The sequence below is a fragment of the Pan paniscus genome, chromosome 12, assembly GCF_029289425.2.
Source record: "Pan paniscus chromosome 12, NHGRI_mPanPan1-v2.0_pri, whole genome shotgun sequence".
NCBI classification, from domain to species: domain Eukaryota; kingdom Metazoa; phylum Chordata; class Mammalia; order Primates; family Hominidae; genus Pan; species Pan paniscus.
In genome coordinates, this window is record NC_073261.2 from 40789050 (window position 1) to 40805654 (window position 16605).

The window sequence follows — 16605 nt, forward strand, 5'->3', positions numbered from 1 at the left end:
CTCAGATGGGGAGGACTGGTTCAAGGGTCTGCTTTGGGGGCCATTGTGTTCTTGCATCCACACTCCCTGTCTGTGTCGGGTTGGATCAAGTAGGGAAGGGAGAGGAAGGAGCCATCTCCCAGGGGTGGAGTCCTTTGGGTGATGGGCTTTTTAAGCAGCCCTAGGGGTAGAGACAGATGGGATTAACCAACCTGGGGACCTTCACACACAGATACCAGCTTTTAATCAAACAGCAGTTTTTACTGAGCTCCAGGTGGGGCTGGCCCAGCATGGCCAGTACAGCAGGCTGCCCTCAAGGGCCAGTCTGTGGCATAACAGGAAATGTAGGGATACACATGTTGGGGCTGCCCTTTGGCACTCACTGGGGTGGGTCAAGGGAGAGCAAACACCAAGGTCCTCTGGAGACCAGAATCGGTCAGTGCAGCCATTTGGCTTCTCCTTCAGGACCAGCTGGGTCAGTTCCCAGGCCCTGAGGCAGTGCCTACATCCTGGGTCCGTGGGGCACTACTGCTGTCACTGCTCTGAGGGAGAAAGACGACCAGCAGCACAATCAGGATGATGAGCAGGACACCAACCACCACCAGCCCCACGCAGATCCGGTAACGGATATTCTCCCAGCACTTCTTCTGGGCCAGGTTCTGTGTAGTCTTGTTGAAGGTTGAGCTCTGCGGATACCCCCAGACACAAAGTGGGAGTTAGCTGGCACCCCCTTGGCCTGGGAGCCAGCTCCTCCCAACCCCATCTCAGTAAGGCTTAGTCTCCTCCTGCATCCTCCCCATCTTGTCTACTTTCTTTCTTTTTTTTTTTTTTTTTTTTTTTTGAGAAGGAGTCTCTCCCTGTCACCCAGGCTGGAGTACAGTGGCACAATCTCAGCTCACTGCAACCTCTGCCTCCCGGGTTCAAGCAATTCTCCTGTCTCAGCCTCCCTAGTAGCTGGGACTACAGGTGCACACCACTGCGCCCGGCTAATTTTTGTATTTTTAGTTGAGACGGGGTTTCACCATACTGGCTAGGGTAGTCTCGAACTCCTGACCTTGTGATCTGCCCACCTCAGCCTCCCAAAGTGTTGGGATTACAGGCGTGAGACACCGCGCCCGGCCTTGTCTGCTCTCTTTCTATACCACCCGCCGTGGAACCCTCCCAGCCTGACTCATCTCAAACACCGGTGTGGCCCTTGACTTTCAGCCCTAGTGTCTCACCCTCAGTTAACAATGCCAGTACTCAGGCTGGACACAGTGGCTCATGCCTGTAATCCCAGCACATTGGGAAGCCAAGGTGGGAGGATCTCTTGGATCTAGGAGTTCAAGACCAGCATAGGCAACGTGGTGAGACCTCATCTCTACAAAAAATCAAAAATTAGGCATGGTGGTGCATGCTTGTAGTCCTAGCTCCTCAGGAGGCTGAGGCAGGAGGATCACTTAAGCCTGGGAGGTAGAGGCTGCAGCAAATATGATTGTGCCACTGTACTAGCCTGGGCGAAAGAGTGAGACTCTGTCTCAAAGTAAAAAAGAAACAAAAAACAATACCAGTTTTCTACCTTTAGGAAGGTCCACAGCTTCAAACCAAGGCCTTCTTATCTTGCAGGGTCTATCTGTTGCATGTCTAGGCTATGGGTGCCTGAGGAAACCCAGAGGCCCCACACTGGCCCTCAAGAAGGCCTCAACCCCACCAAGGAACTGGAGATCCTGAATACAGCCCAAGAGAGACTTTCCCAATCCTCTCCCCTCCCCTCCATGCTCCCCCAGGCCTCACACCATATCCAGGAGTTGGTCTGAACGCTGCTGCAGTTCGGCCAGCTTCACACCACGCTCCAGGACCTTGCCGAAGTTATTACGCATAATTTCCGTCACCTCGTTCGCCTGCTGCTGGCACCGCTCCAACTCTATTCCTGCCTGGACACCAAGCCCGAGGTCAGGGCTGCATGAGGCCCCCACCTGGCCCTCATCTGCCCCTGAGATCTAGAAGCCTCCTTCTCCCCCTGTAGGTGGGTACAGCATGAGAGTAACAGCATCCTTCGTGTAAGGGTATGATGTGTGCGGAGTGAAGGTCTGGCCTTCGGGGTGAGTGCGGCACACCTTAGGTCTCACAGGCTCCTCCCCTTGCACGTCAAGGCAGGGCCTAGGACCTAGGTAAGTCCCGGCTTCCAGCACCTCAGCTTCCTCTAAGCTGTCCCAAGGTGGGATCTTCCCAGGACCCCACCCTCCCACAAAGCTGATTCTTTTCTCACCTGCTCCAGAATGGCCTCTACCCAATCAATGCACAGCTGCCCTAAGGTTTCCCACTGGCCTAAGAAGGCAGCAAAGAATGGGTAACCAAGCTACCTGGCTGGAACACACAGGGAGGAGACCTACCCTACAGGCTAGAAAGGTAATTTTGAAGCAGCACACATCATAGTCTCTGCCTAACCCCTCTATCCCCAAACTGAGAAGCTCAGATCTTCCTCCTTGGGCCTCTGACTGGTCAGGCCAGTTCTGCCTCCTGGCCTGATCCTGCTCCCTATATCACTGCTCCAACTTCCCTCTCCGTCTGGGAACCTCAGTGGTACCGGCCTCTGGCCTCCAGCCTTCCACTCAGCTGGGGTCCTCACTGGGGTCCAACTTACAGAGATGAGACTAACTCTTGGATTTCCCAGCCTGGGGGGCAGCTTTGCCTAACAGAAAACACCAGCTCATTTCAGAGGACTGGGAAGGGAGGTCTTGGATCCAAGCTGGGGAAGGTTGAAATGACAGGGGAGAGAGAAAGTCTGGGTCATGTGCAAGAAAGGCACTGGGCTTTGGGTGCACGTAACAGAGAGAGACACCAGGCAGGAGGCCCTGGTATAAGCCAGAAGCCTAGGAGCAGGGACATTTCAGGGAGATGAATACCAGTGGATTAGAAAACCACAGAAACTCCTTCCTCTTAGCCTAGTTCCCCACAGCCCATCCCTGTTCCCTTCCCCTCCTTACAAGAAGGGCAAGCTTCTTTTCCTGCCAGCCCACGTCACCCATTGTCTACAACAGACATTTTGGCACTTGACTGAATTCCACTTAAAACCAGAAAACTTAAGTGTTAGAAGAGATCTGGTGGTCACAGAGGGCCACCTCCCACTCAGCCAAGAATCCTCCTTCAGGATCCTTGCAGCTGCTTGGTATACAGCCTCCAAGAATTCCCAGTGTATGAGTCCTATCTCCCCAGCTGGACCACAAACTCCCAGAGGGAGGGCAGGGAGCAGTACCCTGCCTTTGTCCACCACCATCCCACCGGGAGGCCAGCACAGTGCTGACCATCGCAAGCAAGGACTCAGTGAGTGGGCCAATTACGATACAGCCTAACCAAAAGCAATTCTTATTCTCAAGAGATGTTCTCCCAGCATGTTTTTCTAGCCCTGCATGAGTTTCGAGGGGCAGGCATTTGAAACCCAAATAGGTCAATATTTACCCATGAGCTAGAAAAGCAACCTGCTTCAAGAGAGGTCAGGCAAACCACTGTAGGGGAGGGTGCGCTCACAGGCTGGAGGAAGCAGTAAGCAGGAAACACAGAGGAACAACGAAGAGAGCAGGGAAACTGCACTCTCACCTTTTCCTGAGTCAACCGTCATCACTATTATTACTACTATAGCATTCAACAAGGCTCCATCATTCAATCCTTTGAACTTCCCCACATTCAAATACTCCAAGGCAGGCTGGGCGCAGTGGCTCACACCTGTAATCCCAGCACTTTGGGAGCCCCAGGCAGGCAGATCACTTGAGGCCAGGAGTTCGAGACCAGCCTGGCCAACATGGTGAAACCCTATCTCTACTAAAAATACAAAAATTAGCCAGGCATGGTGGTGCCTGTAATCCCAGCTACTTGGGAGGCTGAGATGGGAGAATCGCTTGAACCTGGGTGGCGGAGGTTGCAGTGAGCCAAGATCACACCACTGCACTCCAGCCTGGGCAACAGAGCAAGACTCCGTCTCAGCAAACAAAACAAAAAACAAAATTAAATAGTCCAAAGCAAAAACTTGAGAATGGATAAAGACTCGAAAATAAGAGTCACTGCTAGAGACTGGGAAAATGCTGGATATTATCTTTTTATTTTCTATTCTAAATGCTACAGCTATTGTTACCTTATTTTTCAACAAGGGGTGATATTTGGGTCACATTCTCCAAAGAGCTGGCTGTGCTTCCAGCTGTAATCTGGACCAGTCTCCCCCAATGCGAAGCCAGGCCTGCCTGGAGCCAAGATGGACCCAGGCCTAAAAGAACACATTCGCTCCAGGGAACACAGAGGCCTTAGACTCAAGTCTCGGGCCCTCCTTGGCCCCCACTCAACCAGAGGAAAAAGGACACTGACTATATACACAGGTCTCTGCTGGCACTGTGAGAAATAAAGCTCCAGGGACCCTGGAAGGAGGTAAGCAAGAGGACAAGGGCCACACTGCCTTACGCCACACTGTCACTCAGCATAATGTCTGCAGACAGCAGAGATGCGATAAACAGTTCCTGGATGAATGGTGCCTATATTTTTAAAGATGGGGTCTTGCTATGTTGCCCAGGATGGTCTTGAACTCCTGGGCTCAAGCAGTCCTCCCACCTCAGCTTCCCAAAGTGCTGGGATTATAGGCATGAGCCATCATGCCTGGCCTAATTGTGCCTATTCTTAAAGAGACCACTTTGCCCTGGGGAAAAGACACATGTAATACAATTAGAGAAGAGTAAAGAGTTACACTGTGCGATACAGATGGTAAGTATCAGAGCTGCCACAGAGAGGGTGCCATGGGGGGGGCGGGTGACCCCTTGAAGGATGACACGGAGTGGGGACATTCTTGCACTGAGAGATAGGGATACACCCTGACAGTGAGGACCAGGCAGAGGATGGGAGGGATGGGGCAGGACAGAAGGCAGAAAAGGTCAGGTAGAGAAGACTGGCTCCAAGCGACTGATAAAACTTAAGAGCGAGTGTGGTTTTTGAGCCAAGGGTGACAGTGAAGAAGTGCTTCAGGATAATTTCTCTATTGGTGGTAGACAGGCACAGATAGAAGTAAGAAAATGGCAGAGAGGCCAGCCAGAGGGGTGGAGAAGTACCATCAGCAAGACTGCAAGGAGATGGCCACCAGGCGGGAGAGGGGTGACAAGCAGAGCGTGGAGAAAGGAAGAAGGGTGAGACAGGCATTTCTGAGACCCAAGGCCAGAAGCCTGCAGGGCTTGGAATTTTGAGCCAGGGCGAGAGGGGAGCAGTTGTGTAATTGCCAGAGAGTGGCAGTTACACAGGAAATGTTCTTGACAGACTGTTGCCCCCTGTACAGAATATCCCCTCTATGACACTCAAACCTCTCAGGTTTTTCTAGGCTCAATCTCTTTGATTCCTCCTATGAAAACGCAGTTCTCAAAACCACACCATCTGGGCCAGGCACGGTGGCTCATGCCTGTAATCCCTGGACTTTGGGAGGCCAAGGTGGGCAGATCATGCCTCTACCAAGAAATACATAAATTAGCCAGGCAAAGTGGTGCCTGCCCGTAGTCCCAGCTACTCGGGAGGCTGAGGCAGGGGAATTGCTTGAACCTAGGAGGCAGAGGCTGCAGTGAGCCAAGATTGCGCACTGCACTCCAGCCTGGGCAAAGGAGTGAGACCCTGTCTCAAGAAAAAAGCAAAGAAACAAAAACAAAAAAAAACCTCCCTATCCTAACTCTCCTTGTCTCCCCATCTCCTGTCTAGTATCCAAGAAACTGTTCTAACTGTCGTCAGATGAATGGGCGCAAGTACCGGTATAACATTGCCTCCCTAAGTCAGCACTCAGCTCAGAGACTAGGAGCAGGGCTCTGCTTTGCACCCGTCTGTTGAAATCCTGCTTCTGCCACTCACCAGCTGAGTGACTGAGACTGAGGATATGACCTTTCTGACCTCCACTTCCTCTTCTGTAAAGTGCTGATAATAATGTTAGCTAAGGATTATGTGACTTATTGTAAATCAAAAGCTTAGCACAACGCCTGACACATACTAAATGCTCAATAAATAAGAGCTATTATATTGATGTGGCCCACATTTCCCTAGCTCCTTTTTTTTTTTTAGCAGTCAGATCTCAAGAATTGTACAATATGGCCAGGTGTGGTGGCTCACGCCTGTAATCCCAGCACTTTGGGAGGCCGAGGCAGGTGGATCACAAGGTCAGGAGTCTGAGACCAGTCTGGCCAATATGGTGAAACCCTGTCTCTACTAAAAATACAAAAATTAGCCAGGCGTGGTGGCGGGCACCTGTAATCCCAGCTACTCGGGAGGCTGAGGCAGGTGGATCACTTAAACCTGAGAGGCAGAGGTTGCAGTGAACTAAGGGCCACTGCACTCCAGCCTGGGCGACAGAGCGAGATTCTGTCTCAAAAAAAAAAAAAAGAATTGTGTAATACAGGTGGTCAGTAAAACCTCTTCGTTTTATAAAATGCACAGCCAAGCAAGCTCTTCCCTATGGCAAACTTGTACACATAGTACACATAATTGTTTCTAACCTGTGGCTCAGAACTTTAAATGGGCTTTTGGTAACTTGGTAACTAGCATCTAGTTTATTTTCTTTCTTTTTTTTTTTGAGATGGTGTCTCGCTCTGTTGCCCAGGCTGGAGTGCAGTGGCGTGATCTCCACTCACTGCAAGCTCTGCCTCCTGGGTTCACGCCATTCTCCTGCCTCAGCCTCCAGGGTAGCTGGGACTACAGGCGCCTGCCACCACGCCCAGCTAATTTTTTGTATTTTTAGTAGAGACAGGGTTTCACCGTGTTAGCCAGGGTGGTCTCGAACTCCTGACCTCGTGATCCTCCTGGCTTGGCCTCTCTCTCAAAGTGCTGGGATTACAGGCGTGAGCCACCGCGCCCGGCTGCATCTAGTTTATTTTCATCTGGCACGGCAGGCTGTTGAGGTTTTACATCTTGAGCAAGAATAACAGCCACCATCCAATGGGCACATACTCTGAGGTAGGCACTATGCTGCTTGCTGTTCATTTGCTCTGTCTCATTTAATCCTCACCCAACAACCCATTGAAGGCCATATTATTAACCCAGTTATTTTGTTTGTTTGTTTGTTTTTGTTTTGAGACAGCCTTAGTCTGTCACCCAGGCTGGAGTGCAATGGTGCGATCTCAGCTCACTGCAACTTCCGCCTCCCAGGTTCAAGCGATTCTCCTGCCTCAACCTCCCGAGTAGTTGGGACTACAGGCGTGTGCCACCACACCCGGCTATTTTTTTATATTTTTAGTAGAGACAGGGTTTCACCATGTTTGCCAGGCTGATCTTGAACTCTTGAACTCGTGATCTGCCCGCCTCGGCCTCCCAAAGTGCTGGGATTACAGGTGCGAGCCACTGCGCCTGGCCTTTTCCCAGTTTTATAGGAAACTTTGGCTCAGAGGTGTTAAATCACCTGTCCAAGGTCACAGAGCCAGTGAGTAGAAGATCTGGGAGTTGAACCAACACAGACTCCAGGCACCACATTTGTAACCCGTGTGCTAAATTAGATGCAGGTACGAGGAGGTCAGACACTTTAGCTGATTGGCTAAAGAATCTGGTTGATGCTACCAACCTAATTTGTGTGCATATGAGGGAGGCCCGTGGCTCAACACACACATTCTTTGGAGAGAGGATCATCTACAAGATTAATGAATTCAAGTAATTATTCATTCCATTTCCATCTTTCCCATCACTGCTTTGTTCCTGCTCTGTCCCCTATACTTGTCACCATGCTGGCATGAAGGACATTTCCAAGAAATCCTTGTTGGTTGAATGAGTCATAGAGAAGAAAAGAAAAGTGAAAGGAAGAAGGACCAGGGAGGGAAAGGGGATGGGTGGAAGGAAGGGAAAGAGCTAAAGGGGCAAGAGTGAAAGAAGAAACAGGAAGAGGCTAGGAGATGGATGGGTGGAGGAGCGACCTCCCCAGCCTCTCCTCCACAGACTGCCTCAAATGTACCCGTGAGAATCCCCAGGTTTCCCAGTATCCTCCTCCCCCAATAAATTATCCTGCCTTCAGCCTTCACTTCAGGAGCTTCTCCCGAAGAGCTAAGGGCCGGCTGAAGCCCACCCCTACCCCTGCCTGACCCCTTGCCCTGCACACCCTTAAGTGGGCTCTGGGCTCTGCCCTATTCTCAGAGCCTTCCTCAGCTTCCTGGCCTGGCCTCAGAGCTCAGTGCTACCTTCCTGCCCCACTTCCTCTTCCTGCCTCCAAGTTCCCTGGAGATAAGGCCATCCAGGCATTGACCCCTAGCCAGGCCACATCCATCACACCTCTGTCAGTTTCTCCAAGGCAAAATCTTAAAGCACCAAGCCTACTTCCTGCCCAGGAGCAGAAAAGGGAGAAACTGGCACCAGCTGTTCCTGACATCTTTGCCTTGGAGATGGCAAGTGAGGACAGAGGCCAGGATCTGCAGCAGGAGTGGGGATGACTCAACTCAGGAATGTGTCACTAGGTAGAGGTTAGCAGGGAGTCAGGCCTGTGCCATACACTGATAACTTTAGTGGAACTTTCAGAGTAAACATCTCCCTTTCTCTTTCTCTAGGGGAGGAGTTCGCCCTCCAACACCCTGCCATGGGGCTGGAATGGCCTCTGCCACCCCATCTGCTCAAGTTTCCAACTCCTGAGCCAGGCTTGGCTCCTCACAGCTGCGGAAAGGGCTGACGAGGTCGTTACATTTCCTACCACTTCTTAGCAGTGGGTTCTGAGTGCCAGGCGGGTCTCTGCCACTGTGGCTCCTTTAATCTCGCAAGGACCCAACAAGGCAGGTATTACTGACCCCACTTCACAGACGCGGAAAAGGAGGCTCAGGGAGGTTAAGTGACTTGTCCCGGGTCACAGAGCTGGGATCCCAGCCCGGAGTCCGACTCCAAAGTCGGTGCTCTTAACCGCTTTGCTTCAGGAGAATGGGGAGCCCGAGTCCCGCTCGCTCTGCGCGGTGCAGCCAGGACGGGGCTCACGCATTTCTCTCCCATGCGGCGCGCAGGGAGTGGAGGGTCCGCCCCGTCCTGCTCCAGCAGTGGTCACCGCCTCAGGTCTGGCCCTCGTGGGCCCCAGGGGAGGCCCCAGCCCGCGGACTTTGGACTCCTCTCTCCCACCCCCGCCACTCGCCCTCTGCCCGTCGCAGGGCTGGCCGGCCCCGCCCGGGCCCTCACCATCGCTGCTGCCGCCGCCGCCTCGCCCGCTCCCGGCTTCTCTGCCTGCGGAGCGGCCGCAGTGCCAGCGGCCCCGGAGGAAGAGCAGGGGCGGGGCGGGGCGGGCCGCCGAGCGAGGGCGGGGGGCGCGCCTTCCGCGAGTGGCGACAGAAACCAAGTCAAATCGAAAGCGATGGGCCACAGCGACCTGGGTCCGTAGAGTCGGACCCTCCCGGGCCCCAGGAGCCTGAATTCGGATGACACCTCTGCCTGGTGAACGGGCACACCTCGGGGCCGGATCTGTGGAATGGGCACAGTGGAGTGAGCCCTGGAGTCTTCTAGCTCGAGTTTAGCTGAAAAGGCATCATTCATTCACTCAACAAACACCCTATGAGTGCCACGGTCAGGCACCATACTAGGTCCTGGAGACGCCATGAACAAGCCAGGCAGGGTCTTTATCACCCTGGTGAGTGCATCTCACCCAGAACCAAAAACAGGCACCCAAAAAGTTTTGAAACTAAAGACAAGTGGTGGTTGCACAACATTCTGAATACATGTCACTGATCTGTACACTTTAAAATAACAAACTGTACGTTGCGTGACTTTCACCTCTATTCAAAAAGAAAGCAGCCCCACATGGGCAAAGTACTAGCTCTAGCCTTTCTGTATGTCTTTCCTCACCATGAGGGCAAGTGCAGCTCTGTGCTGTCATGCACCCGCCATGCACTTGCTCCTCAGTCAGAGGATGGGGGAGGCTGGTGTATCTACTACCACTTCAGAGCCTTCCTGAGCCGAATCTACCCATCCTGTCCTCTCACTGCTACAGAGAAACCACCAGCTACCTGTTCTCCACTACTCCAAGCTGCCTCGGACATCTTAAAATAAGGTCCCTCGTTTTTTGTTTTGTTTTTTTTTTTGAGAGAGACAGGGTCTCACTATGTTGACCAGGCTGGTCTCGAACTCCTGGCCTCAAGCAGTTCTTCTGCCTCAGGCTTCCAGAGTGTTGGGATCACAGGTGTGAGCCACTGGGCCTGGTCCCTCAAATGAGGCCTCTCTTGACCAACAGAGTTGAAAGTTTCCCTCTCTGGGGCTGAGCCTCTGTGAATACAGAAGTCCCAGACCAAGAGGGTTTCACAGACCCTCACCCCCACCTTGGACAGCCTGGGTCCCAAGGCAGAAGCTTCACTTCAGTTCCTTACACCTTGAATCCAGGAGAGAGAGGATTAACATGTTGTAGCAAAGACTACCCCAAGCCTGGGCACAGTGGCTCACACTTGTAATCCCAGCACTTTGGGAGGCCAAGGTGGTAGGATTGCTTGAGCCCAGGAGTTTGAGACCAGCCTGGGCAACACAGTGAGACCATGTCTCTACAAAAAATACAAAAATTAGCCAGGTGTGGTAGCACACACCTGTGGTCCCAGCTACAAGGGAGGCTGAAGCAGGAAGAACTCTTAAGCCCAGGAGGTGGAGGTTGCAGTGAGCCATGATCACACCACTGCACTCCAGCCTGGGCAACAAAGTGGGATCCTATCTCTGAAAAAATAAAAATAAAAATATCACAAGGGTCTTTTCTGACCTTTCCTCCTCCCTCCCCAAATTTCAGAGCATGATTCTTCCAGAGCCTGACTTGCCAATCTAGTCCCAAACCCTTGACTCTCAACCCTTCCCCTTCCTCCTGACAACAGGTTGTTTCCAATTCTGGAAAGCCTGTGGAGGAAACAGGAACAGAGATAGCAAGAACCCTCCCTGCAAACCAAGGCGGACTGGGCACTGGAAAAAGTGACAGTGATGGTGGAACCTGGTAGGGAGGAGGGGGGCCTGAAGACAGAAAGGCTTATTGTGCACAGAGGGGAAGAAGAGCCATTGGCCCTGTCCTGTGACACTGACTGACTGACTGTGCCCAGCCATGGGATGCCGAGGAGAGATGCTTGCCCCCTCAGGACAACTGAGACCCAGAGGCCTTGCTAAGTCCCAGAAGACAAGGACAGAGAAAAGATAAATAAAACATGCAGAAGCACAAGGAAAGGAATAGCAGTCCATTTCCTCCACCCCTCGGCTCTAGACTACAGGGTCGTTGAAGAGAGATGGCTCTGGCGGAAGAGGCAGGAGGATTTCAGCCAGCTTCATGCCTCAGCTAACAATTCCAGAAGAAGAGTACTACAGGGCCATGGCAGGACCCAATGGGAACACTTAAAAATCTTGCATACCACCCCAAAATGCTATGAAGGTTTTGAACTTTCCATATGCCAAGACTCCCAGAATCTTTTCTTGAGACCTGTGACAATGAATGGAACTGGGAGGAATAAAGACGGGGCGGGGGGGGCGGGGGCTCCAACTTTCTTCTCCAAACATATACTCTTTGCCCTTCCAACAACTTGGACCTCAGATGAGAGAATTTTAGCCAGAAGGTATCCTCGGGAAGAAAAGAAATAGAAAAGCCAAAGGCAAAATGGGAAGAGAGAAAGTGCCTCACACATATAGGGATACTGAAAGGTCTTTATTACCCACTGGCCACCAACAGTTTCCCAGCCACATGCTGGGCCCTCTAGGTCTCTCCAGCCCACTCTAAGGACCCAAGAAATGCAGCCACAGTCCATCTCTCTTTTTTCTCTCCTTCTGGGGGACCAAGATACCTTCTGGGGCATACAACGTGGCAGCAGGGCCTCGGGAAGAGGGGTAGGAGGACCGAGCAGCATTCTCTGTAGAGGAAGACAGGAAAGGAGACCCTCTTGGCACACATTTATGGAGGGTTGTCCCTGAAGAGAAGGGCAGGTGGGAGAGGTTCCCTGTTACTTAAGAGAAGGCACCAGTGGCAAAGAGCACAATGAAGAGGATGATGATAAAAACAATCACGCAGATAAGGACAATCATCTTCACGTTCTTCCACCAGAATTTCCGAGCCACCTTCTGCGATGTCGTCTTGAAGTGCTCAGACTGTTGGGGAAAAGGCAGAGTGAGTGACCCAGTGGCTCCTCCCACTGGAACAAGAGTATAAGAGTACAAGTGCAGCCCACAGGCCATACTTTTTTTTTTTTTTTTGAGATGGAGTCTCGCTCTGTCACTCAGGCAGTGGCTCGATCTTGGCTCACTGCTGCCTCCACCTCCTGGGTTCAATTGATTCTCCTGCCTCAGCCTACTGAGTAGCTGGGATTATAGGTGCCCACCACCACGCCCAGCTAGCTTTTGTATTTTTAGTAGAGACGAGGTTTCACCATGTTGGCCAGGCTGGTCTTGAACTCCTGACCTCAGGTGATCCACTCGCCTTGGCCTCCCAAAGTGCTGGGATTACAGGCGTAAGCCACCATGCCTGGCCTTGTTTGTTTGTTTTTTGAGACAGTGTCTGGCTGTGTCACCCAGGCTGGAGTGCAGTGGCACAATCTCAGCTCACTGCAGCTTCCATCTCCAGGGCTCAAGCAATCCTCCCACCTCAGCCTCCCTAGTGCTGGGACTACAGGCACATGCCACCACGTTCAGCTCAAGCCATACATCTTAATACTGACACTGTAAGCTGAGGTAACAAACTGCTAAATAAAAGATGCTCTGGCCGGGTGCGGTGGCTCACGCCTGTAATCCCAGCACTTTGGGAGGCCGAGGTTGGTGGATCACCTGAGGTCAGTAGTTCGCGACCAGCCTAGCCAACATTGTGAAACCCCCTCTCTACTAAAAATACAAGAAAATTAGCCGGGTGTGGTGGCAGGCGCCTGTAATCCCAGCTACTTAGGAGGCTAAGGCAGGAGAATCGCTTGAACCTGGGAGGCAGAGGTTGCAGTGAGCCGAGATTGCGCCATTGCACTCCAGCCTGGGCAACAAAGCAAGACTCCATCTCAAAAAAAAAAAAAAAAAAAAAAAAGCTCTATCTGCCTACCTTGACAAATGTACCTTCCTAAAAATCTGGAAGGCCGGGTTGAAATTTAGAATTCTCAGGATCCTAGGAGGTCTCCGCCTAGATATGACTAGGGGTCCCCTTTCTCTTCTTACCCCTGCACTGTCATGCACACTGAGGGGTCCTCGACACCTGCTTACACCCAAGGGTACAACACTGGCAGCACAATCTGCCCTTGGGAGGGCAGACCCTGGGACTGAGGGGTGCAGGCTCCAGGTGGGCACATCTCACAGCTCCAGGACTCCTTGCCCCATTGGGACTGCTGAGGCTGGAGGAGGGACCAGGGCAGTAGAGAGGGTTGGAAGTAAGGGAACTCCTCCTCCTCCACCCACTCTTCCCCATGCCCAGCAATTCAAGTTATAGACACTAAATTTCCTGGGGCATGGTGTCAAGTCTGTAATCCCAGCACTTTGAGAGGCCAAGGCAGGTGGATCACCTGAGGTCAGGAGGTCGAGACCACCCTGGCCAACATGGCAAAACTTCGTCTCTACTAAAAATACAAAAAATTAGCCAGGTGTGGGGGTGCACACTGTAATCCCAACTACTCAGGAGGCTGAGGCACGAGAATCGTTTGAACCCAGGAGGTGAAGTTTGCAGTGAGCCAAGATTGCACTCACTCTAACCTGGGCAACAGAGTGAGGCTCTATCTAAAAAAAAAAAAAAATTTCCCGGGGCCATGCTCCCCAAATTAAGCTACAATTAAGCTACAGAAACAGGCAATGAGCCCCAGGGAGACAAGGGAGCAATACCCAAGAGCCAAGAGTTCACACAGGACTCAGAAAGCCAGAGCCAGCCTCCCCACTGAACACAGAACTTGAGGCTCCAGACTTTGCTCAACTTTGGAGTTACTTCCTCCCTGAAACAGCTGGCCTCAGCCCCTGGCTGGAGAGAGAGAAGAATGAGGTCTAGCAAGATGTGTGGGAGATATTATTTTAGCCTTCATCTAGCAGGGGACCCTGGGATCAAAGCATTTCACTGCTCTTTCCCCCTTCTTTTTAAGGCCTACTCAGCAAGAGGCCAGCAATTTCCCACCCCTTGTCTAACAGCTCCTAGAGAAGGCTAGAGGCCACAGCGGGGGTTTCCTCAGAGCCAATATTTCTGCCCTGGGAAGGTCAGATCCAGATGATTGTCATGGGCAGGCTTCAAAGGGAAAACAAGTTTCCAGGGAGAGAAGCCTGAGAATGCATGGGCTGACTGAGCTTTCGGTCTCAGAACATGCTTCTATGGGCGAGCTGCCACCTCAAGCCCCAGTCATGGGATCCATTCCCTGGGATCCATAACAATCTGTGGAGCAGAGCAGATTCAGAAATGGAGACTCAGCTCACATCAGCTCCCAAACCAGGTGAAAGGCAACAGAAATGTCAAACTTCTGGCCCTCCTGTCCATTTTGCCCCACCAAAAAGAAATTCCCTCCCTCCCTGTTTTCCTCCAGCCCCCAGTGGGCTCCCTGTCTCACTGTGGCTTCCAGATCCTCTGTCTTGTTGCGGAGATGTTCCAAGTTTTCCCCCCGGGCCAGGATCCGCTCCACATTCTGGGTCATAATATTCTTAACTCCCTCCACCTCACTTTGCAGGTTCCGCACACGATCATTTCCTCCACCTTCACTGGCTTCCTCCTGTGCGGCAACACGGGGTTAATTAGACCAAGTGGTGGGGGAACTGGAGACTTGGCCTCAGAGGTCTGGGGAGGGTAAGGCCTCAGGCAGACTTCAGCTTTTTGTAAAATGCTTGAAATGTTTACAAAGAGAATGTTTTCATGTATTACTTCTGTAATCAAAAATAAATGCATTTGTAAGCCCCAGAAGGTGAGATGTGATGCTAAACAGACTAGATCAAACTTCTTTTGGGGTTATTAGGGCCCCTGACAAGGAAAAGCAGCACAGCACTAAATCCCTCCCCACTGCTTCCTTGCTCCCTAGAGAGGGCCGTAGAATACAGTAGGGCCAGCATCTCACAATGTTCCCTTCCAGGGCAGAGCCCACCATTATTTACAATTCCCAGAGCCACCCCCCTTTCCTGATTTCTTGGGACCCTGGTTGAAAGTGTCTGTGCTGGCCCGCAGAACACCCTCACCCAGCCCCACCCATCTGCCCCTCTAAGCCAGCTGCCGGAGCACGGCCCTGGCCGCAATGCCATTGCTGTGACCCAGAACAACAGGCAACCAAGTACCCCAGAAGGCGCCTGGAGCCGTTGAGCCACACACTTCTGCTTTCCCCACCACTGGGCGCCACGTGCAGGCACCAAGCAACCGCCTGCTTATGCAGATATTAAATAAAAATACCCGCCTGGGTGTTGGGGGAAATGGAGGACTAGTCCTCCCTGGCTGATGTCTCATCTCGGAGGCTTCATGACAAGGTTTTTGAACAAGGAGAGAAAAATATTATTTAGCTCCTCCCCGCTTGACCTCCAAAAATAGGCCAGTGGCATGGGTCAGAACTACATTATCACAGAGAACCAACTTCTGGTTCTCTTATAAACCTTTAGTTCTCTTCTCCATGTTAATGGAGAAAGGACACCCAAAGGACTCAGTGGACACACAAATCCTTTGTGTTTCTGTGTGGGGATAAAGTGAAAGGCCGGAGAGGAGAGCTTCTGCCGCTGGGCTGGAATCTGAACTGGGAACTGCCCAGGCGCTGCCTGGTGTGGTGTCACAACACCCGCCTCGGGCTCCCTGGAGGAGGAAGGCACAACAACTCTTTGCCTGGAATTCGGAGCCCCCATCGGCGCTGGCACGGAAGCCCAGCTCCCCACCAGCACAGAGGTCAGGGGAGGGAGGGAGGAGTAGAAACACCTGCCAGGACAGCTCAGAGCTATTTGCAGCCAAGTTGTCAAAGAAGAGAGGCCATAGCAGCACTGGCCCAGCCCTCTAACTTTGCCACCAACTCTCCTCCCCCGACACAGCCAACCCCCAGTCCCGAGCCCCCTCTGGCTCCTCTTTAAACCAGCCCTTTCCTAGTTCCCAGTTGGCTCACCATGTCTCAGAGCAGCCCAGGCCGGTCAGCAGGTGAATTCGCCTAGTCGGCTTCCTCCCAGAGTGGCCCTCAGCTCACTTCCTGCTTGCTCCAACTTTCAGCCTGCCCCCGCCCACCTCGCATCTCGAGTCGCTCCAGCCACACCTAACTCAGGTTTCCCCAGGTAGGCGGGCATTCTTCACTGTCCTCCCAGTGGCTTCCCAAACAAGAGCTTAAACTTAAAGTAATAGGGCTTTCAGAAGCCAAAGGTCTTCTAACTTGTCAGGAATTAGAAAAGAAAGATCAAGGAGCCCTCCGAGGTTTCCAGAGGCTGGACCTCCTGATCTAGAAAGGGCAGCCTTTTTTTTTTTTTTTTTTTAAATAGAGACGAGTTCTCACCATGTTGCCCAGGCTGGTCTCAAACTCCTGGGCTCAGGCGATCCTCCCACCTCAACCTCCCAAAGTCCTAGGAGCCATGATGCCCCACCAGCCATCTCCTTGTAATGTCTTGAATATCTGACTCCAGTTTCTAGAGACTGAGATCAACCATGCCAGGCCTAGCTCACAGGGAAACAAAATGCAGTTATGAAAATGTATTGCTGGATAACACTTGTTCCCAGGTCCCTGGGTGGCAGAAAGCACTAAAATCCCTGAAGTCTGGAATACTGTGATCCTGGGCTCTGATTCAGAAAGC

General features: G+C 52.2%; 2 protein-coding genes across 2 annotated transcripts; both read right to left on the reverse strand.

The window, feature by feature from the left end:
• Nucleotides 1-219: 219 nt before the first annotated feature.
• VAMP5 (vesicle associated membrane protein 5) lies at nt 220-9189 on the reverse strand. The gene is made up of 3 exons (XM_008969627.6): nt 9100-9189; nt 1755-1892; nt 220-665 (listed from the first exon to the last, which is right to left on the reverse strand). Exons 1-3 carry the CDS (start codon nt 9100-9102, stop codon nt 456-458), a joined length of 351 nt encoding a protein of 116 aa, XP_008967875.3. The 5' UTR covers nt 9103-9189; the 3' UTR covers nt 220-455.
• A 2367-nt stretch (nt 9190-11556) lies between these two features.
• On the reverse strand, nt 11557-16085 carry VAMP8 (vesicle associated membrane protein 8). Its single transcript, XM_008969628.2, has 3 exons — nt 15933-16085; nt 14418-14576; nt 11557-12012 (listed from the first exon to the last, which is right to left on the reverse strand). Exons 1-3 carry the CDS (start codon nt 15933-15935, stop codon nt 11872-11874), a joined length of 303 nt encoding a protein of 100 aa, XP_008967876.1. The 5' UTR covers nt 15936-16085; the 3' UTR covers nt 11557-11871.
• Between the last annotated feature and the right edge of the window lie 520 nt (nt 16086-16605).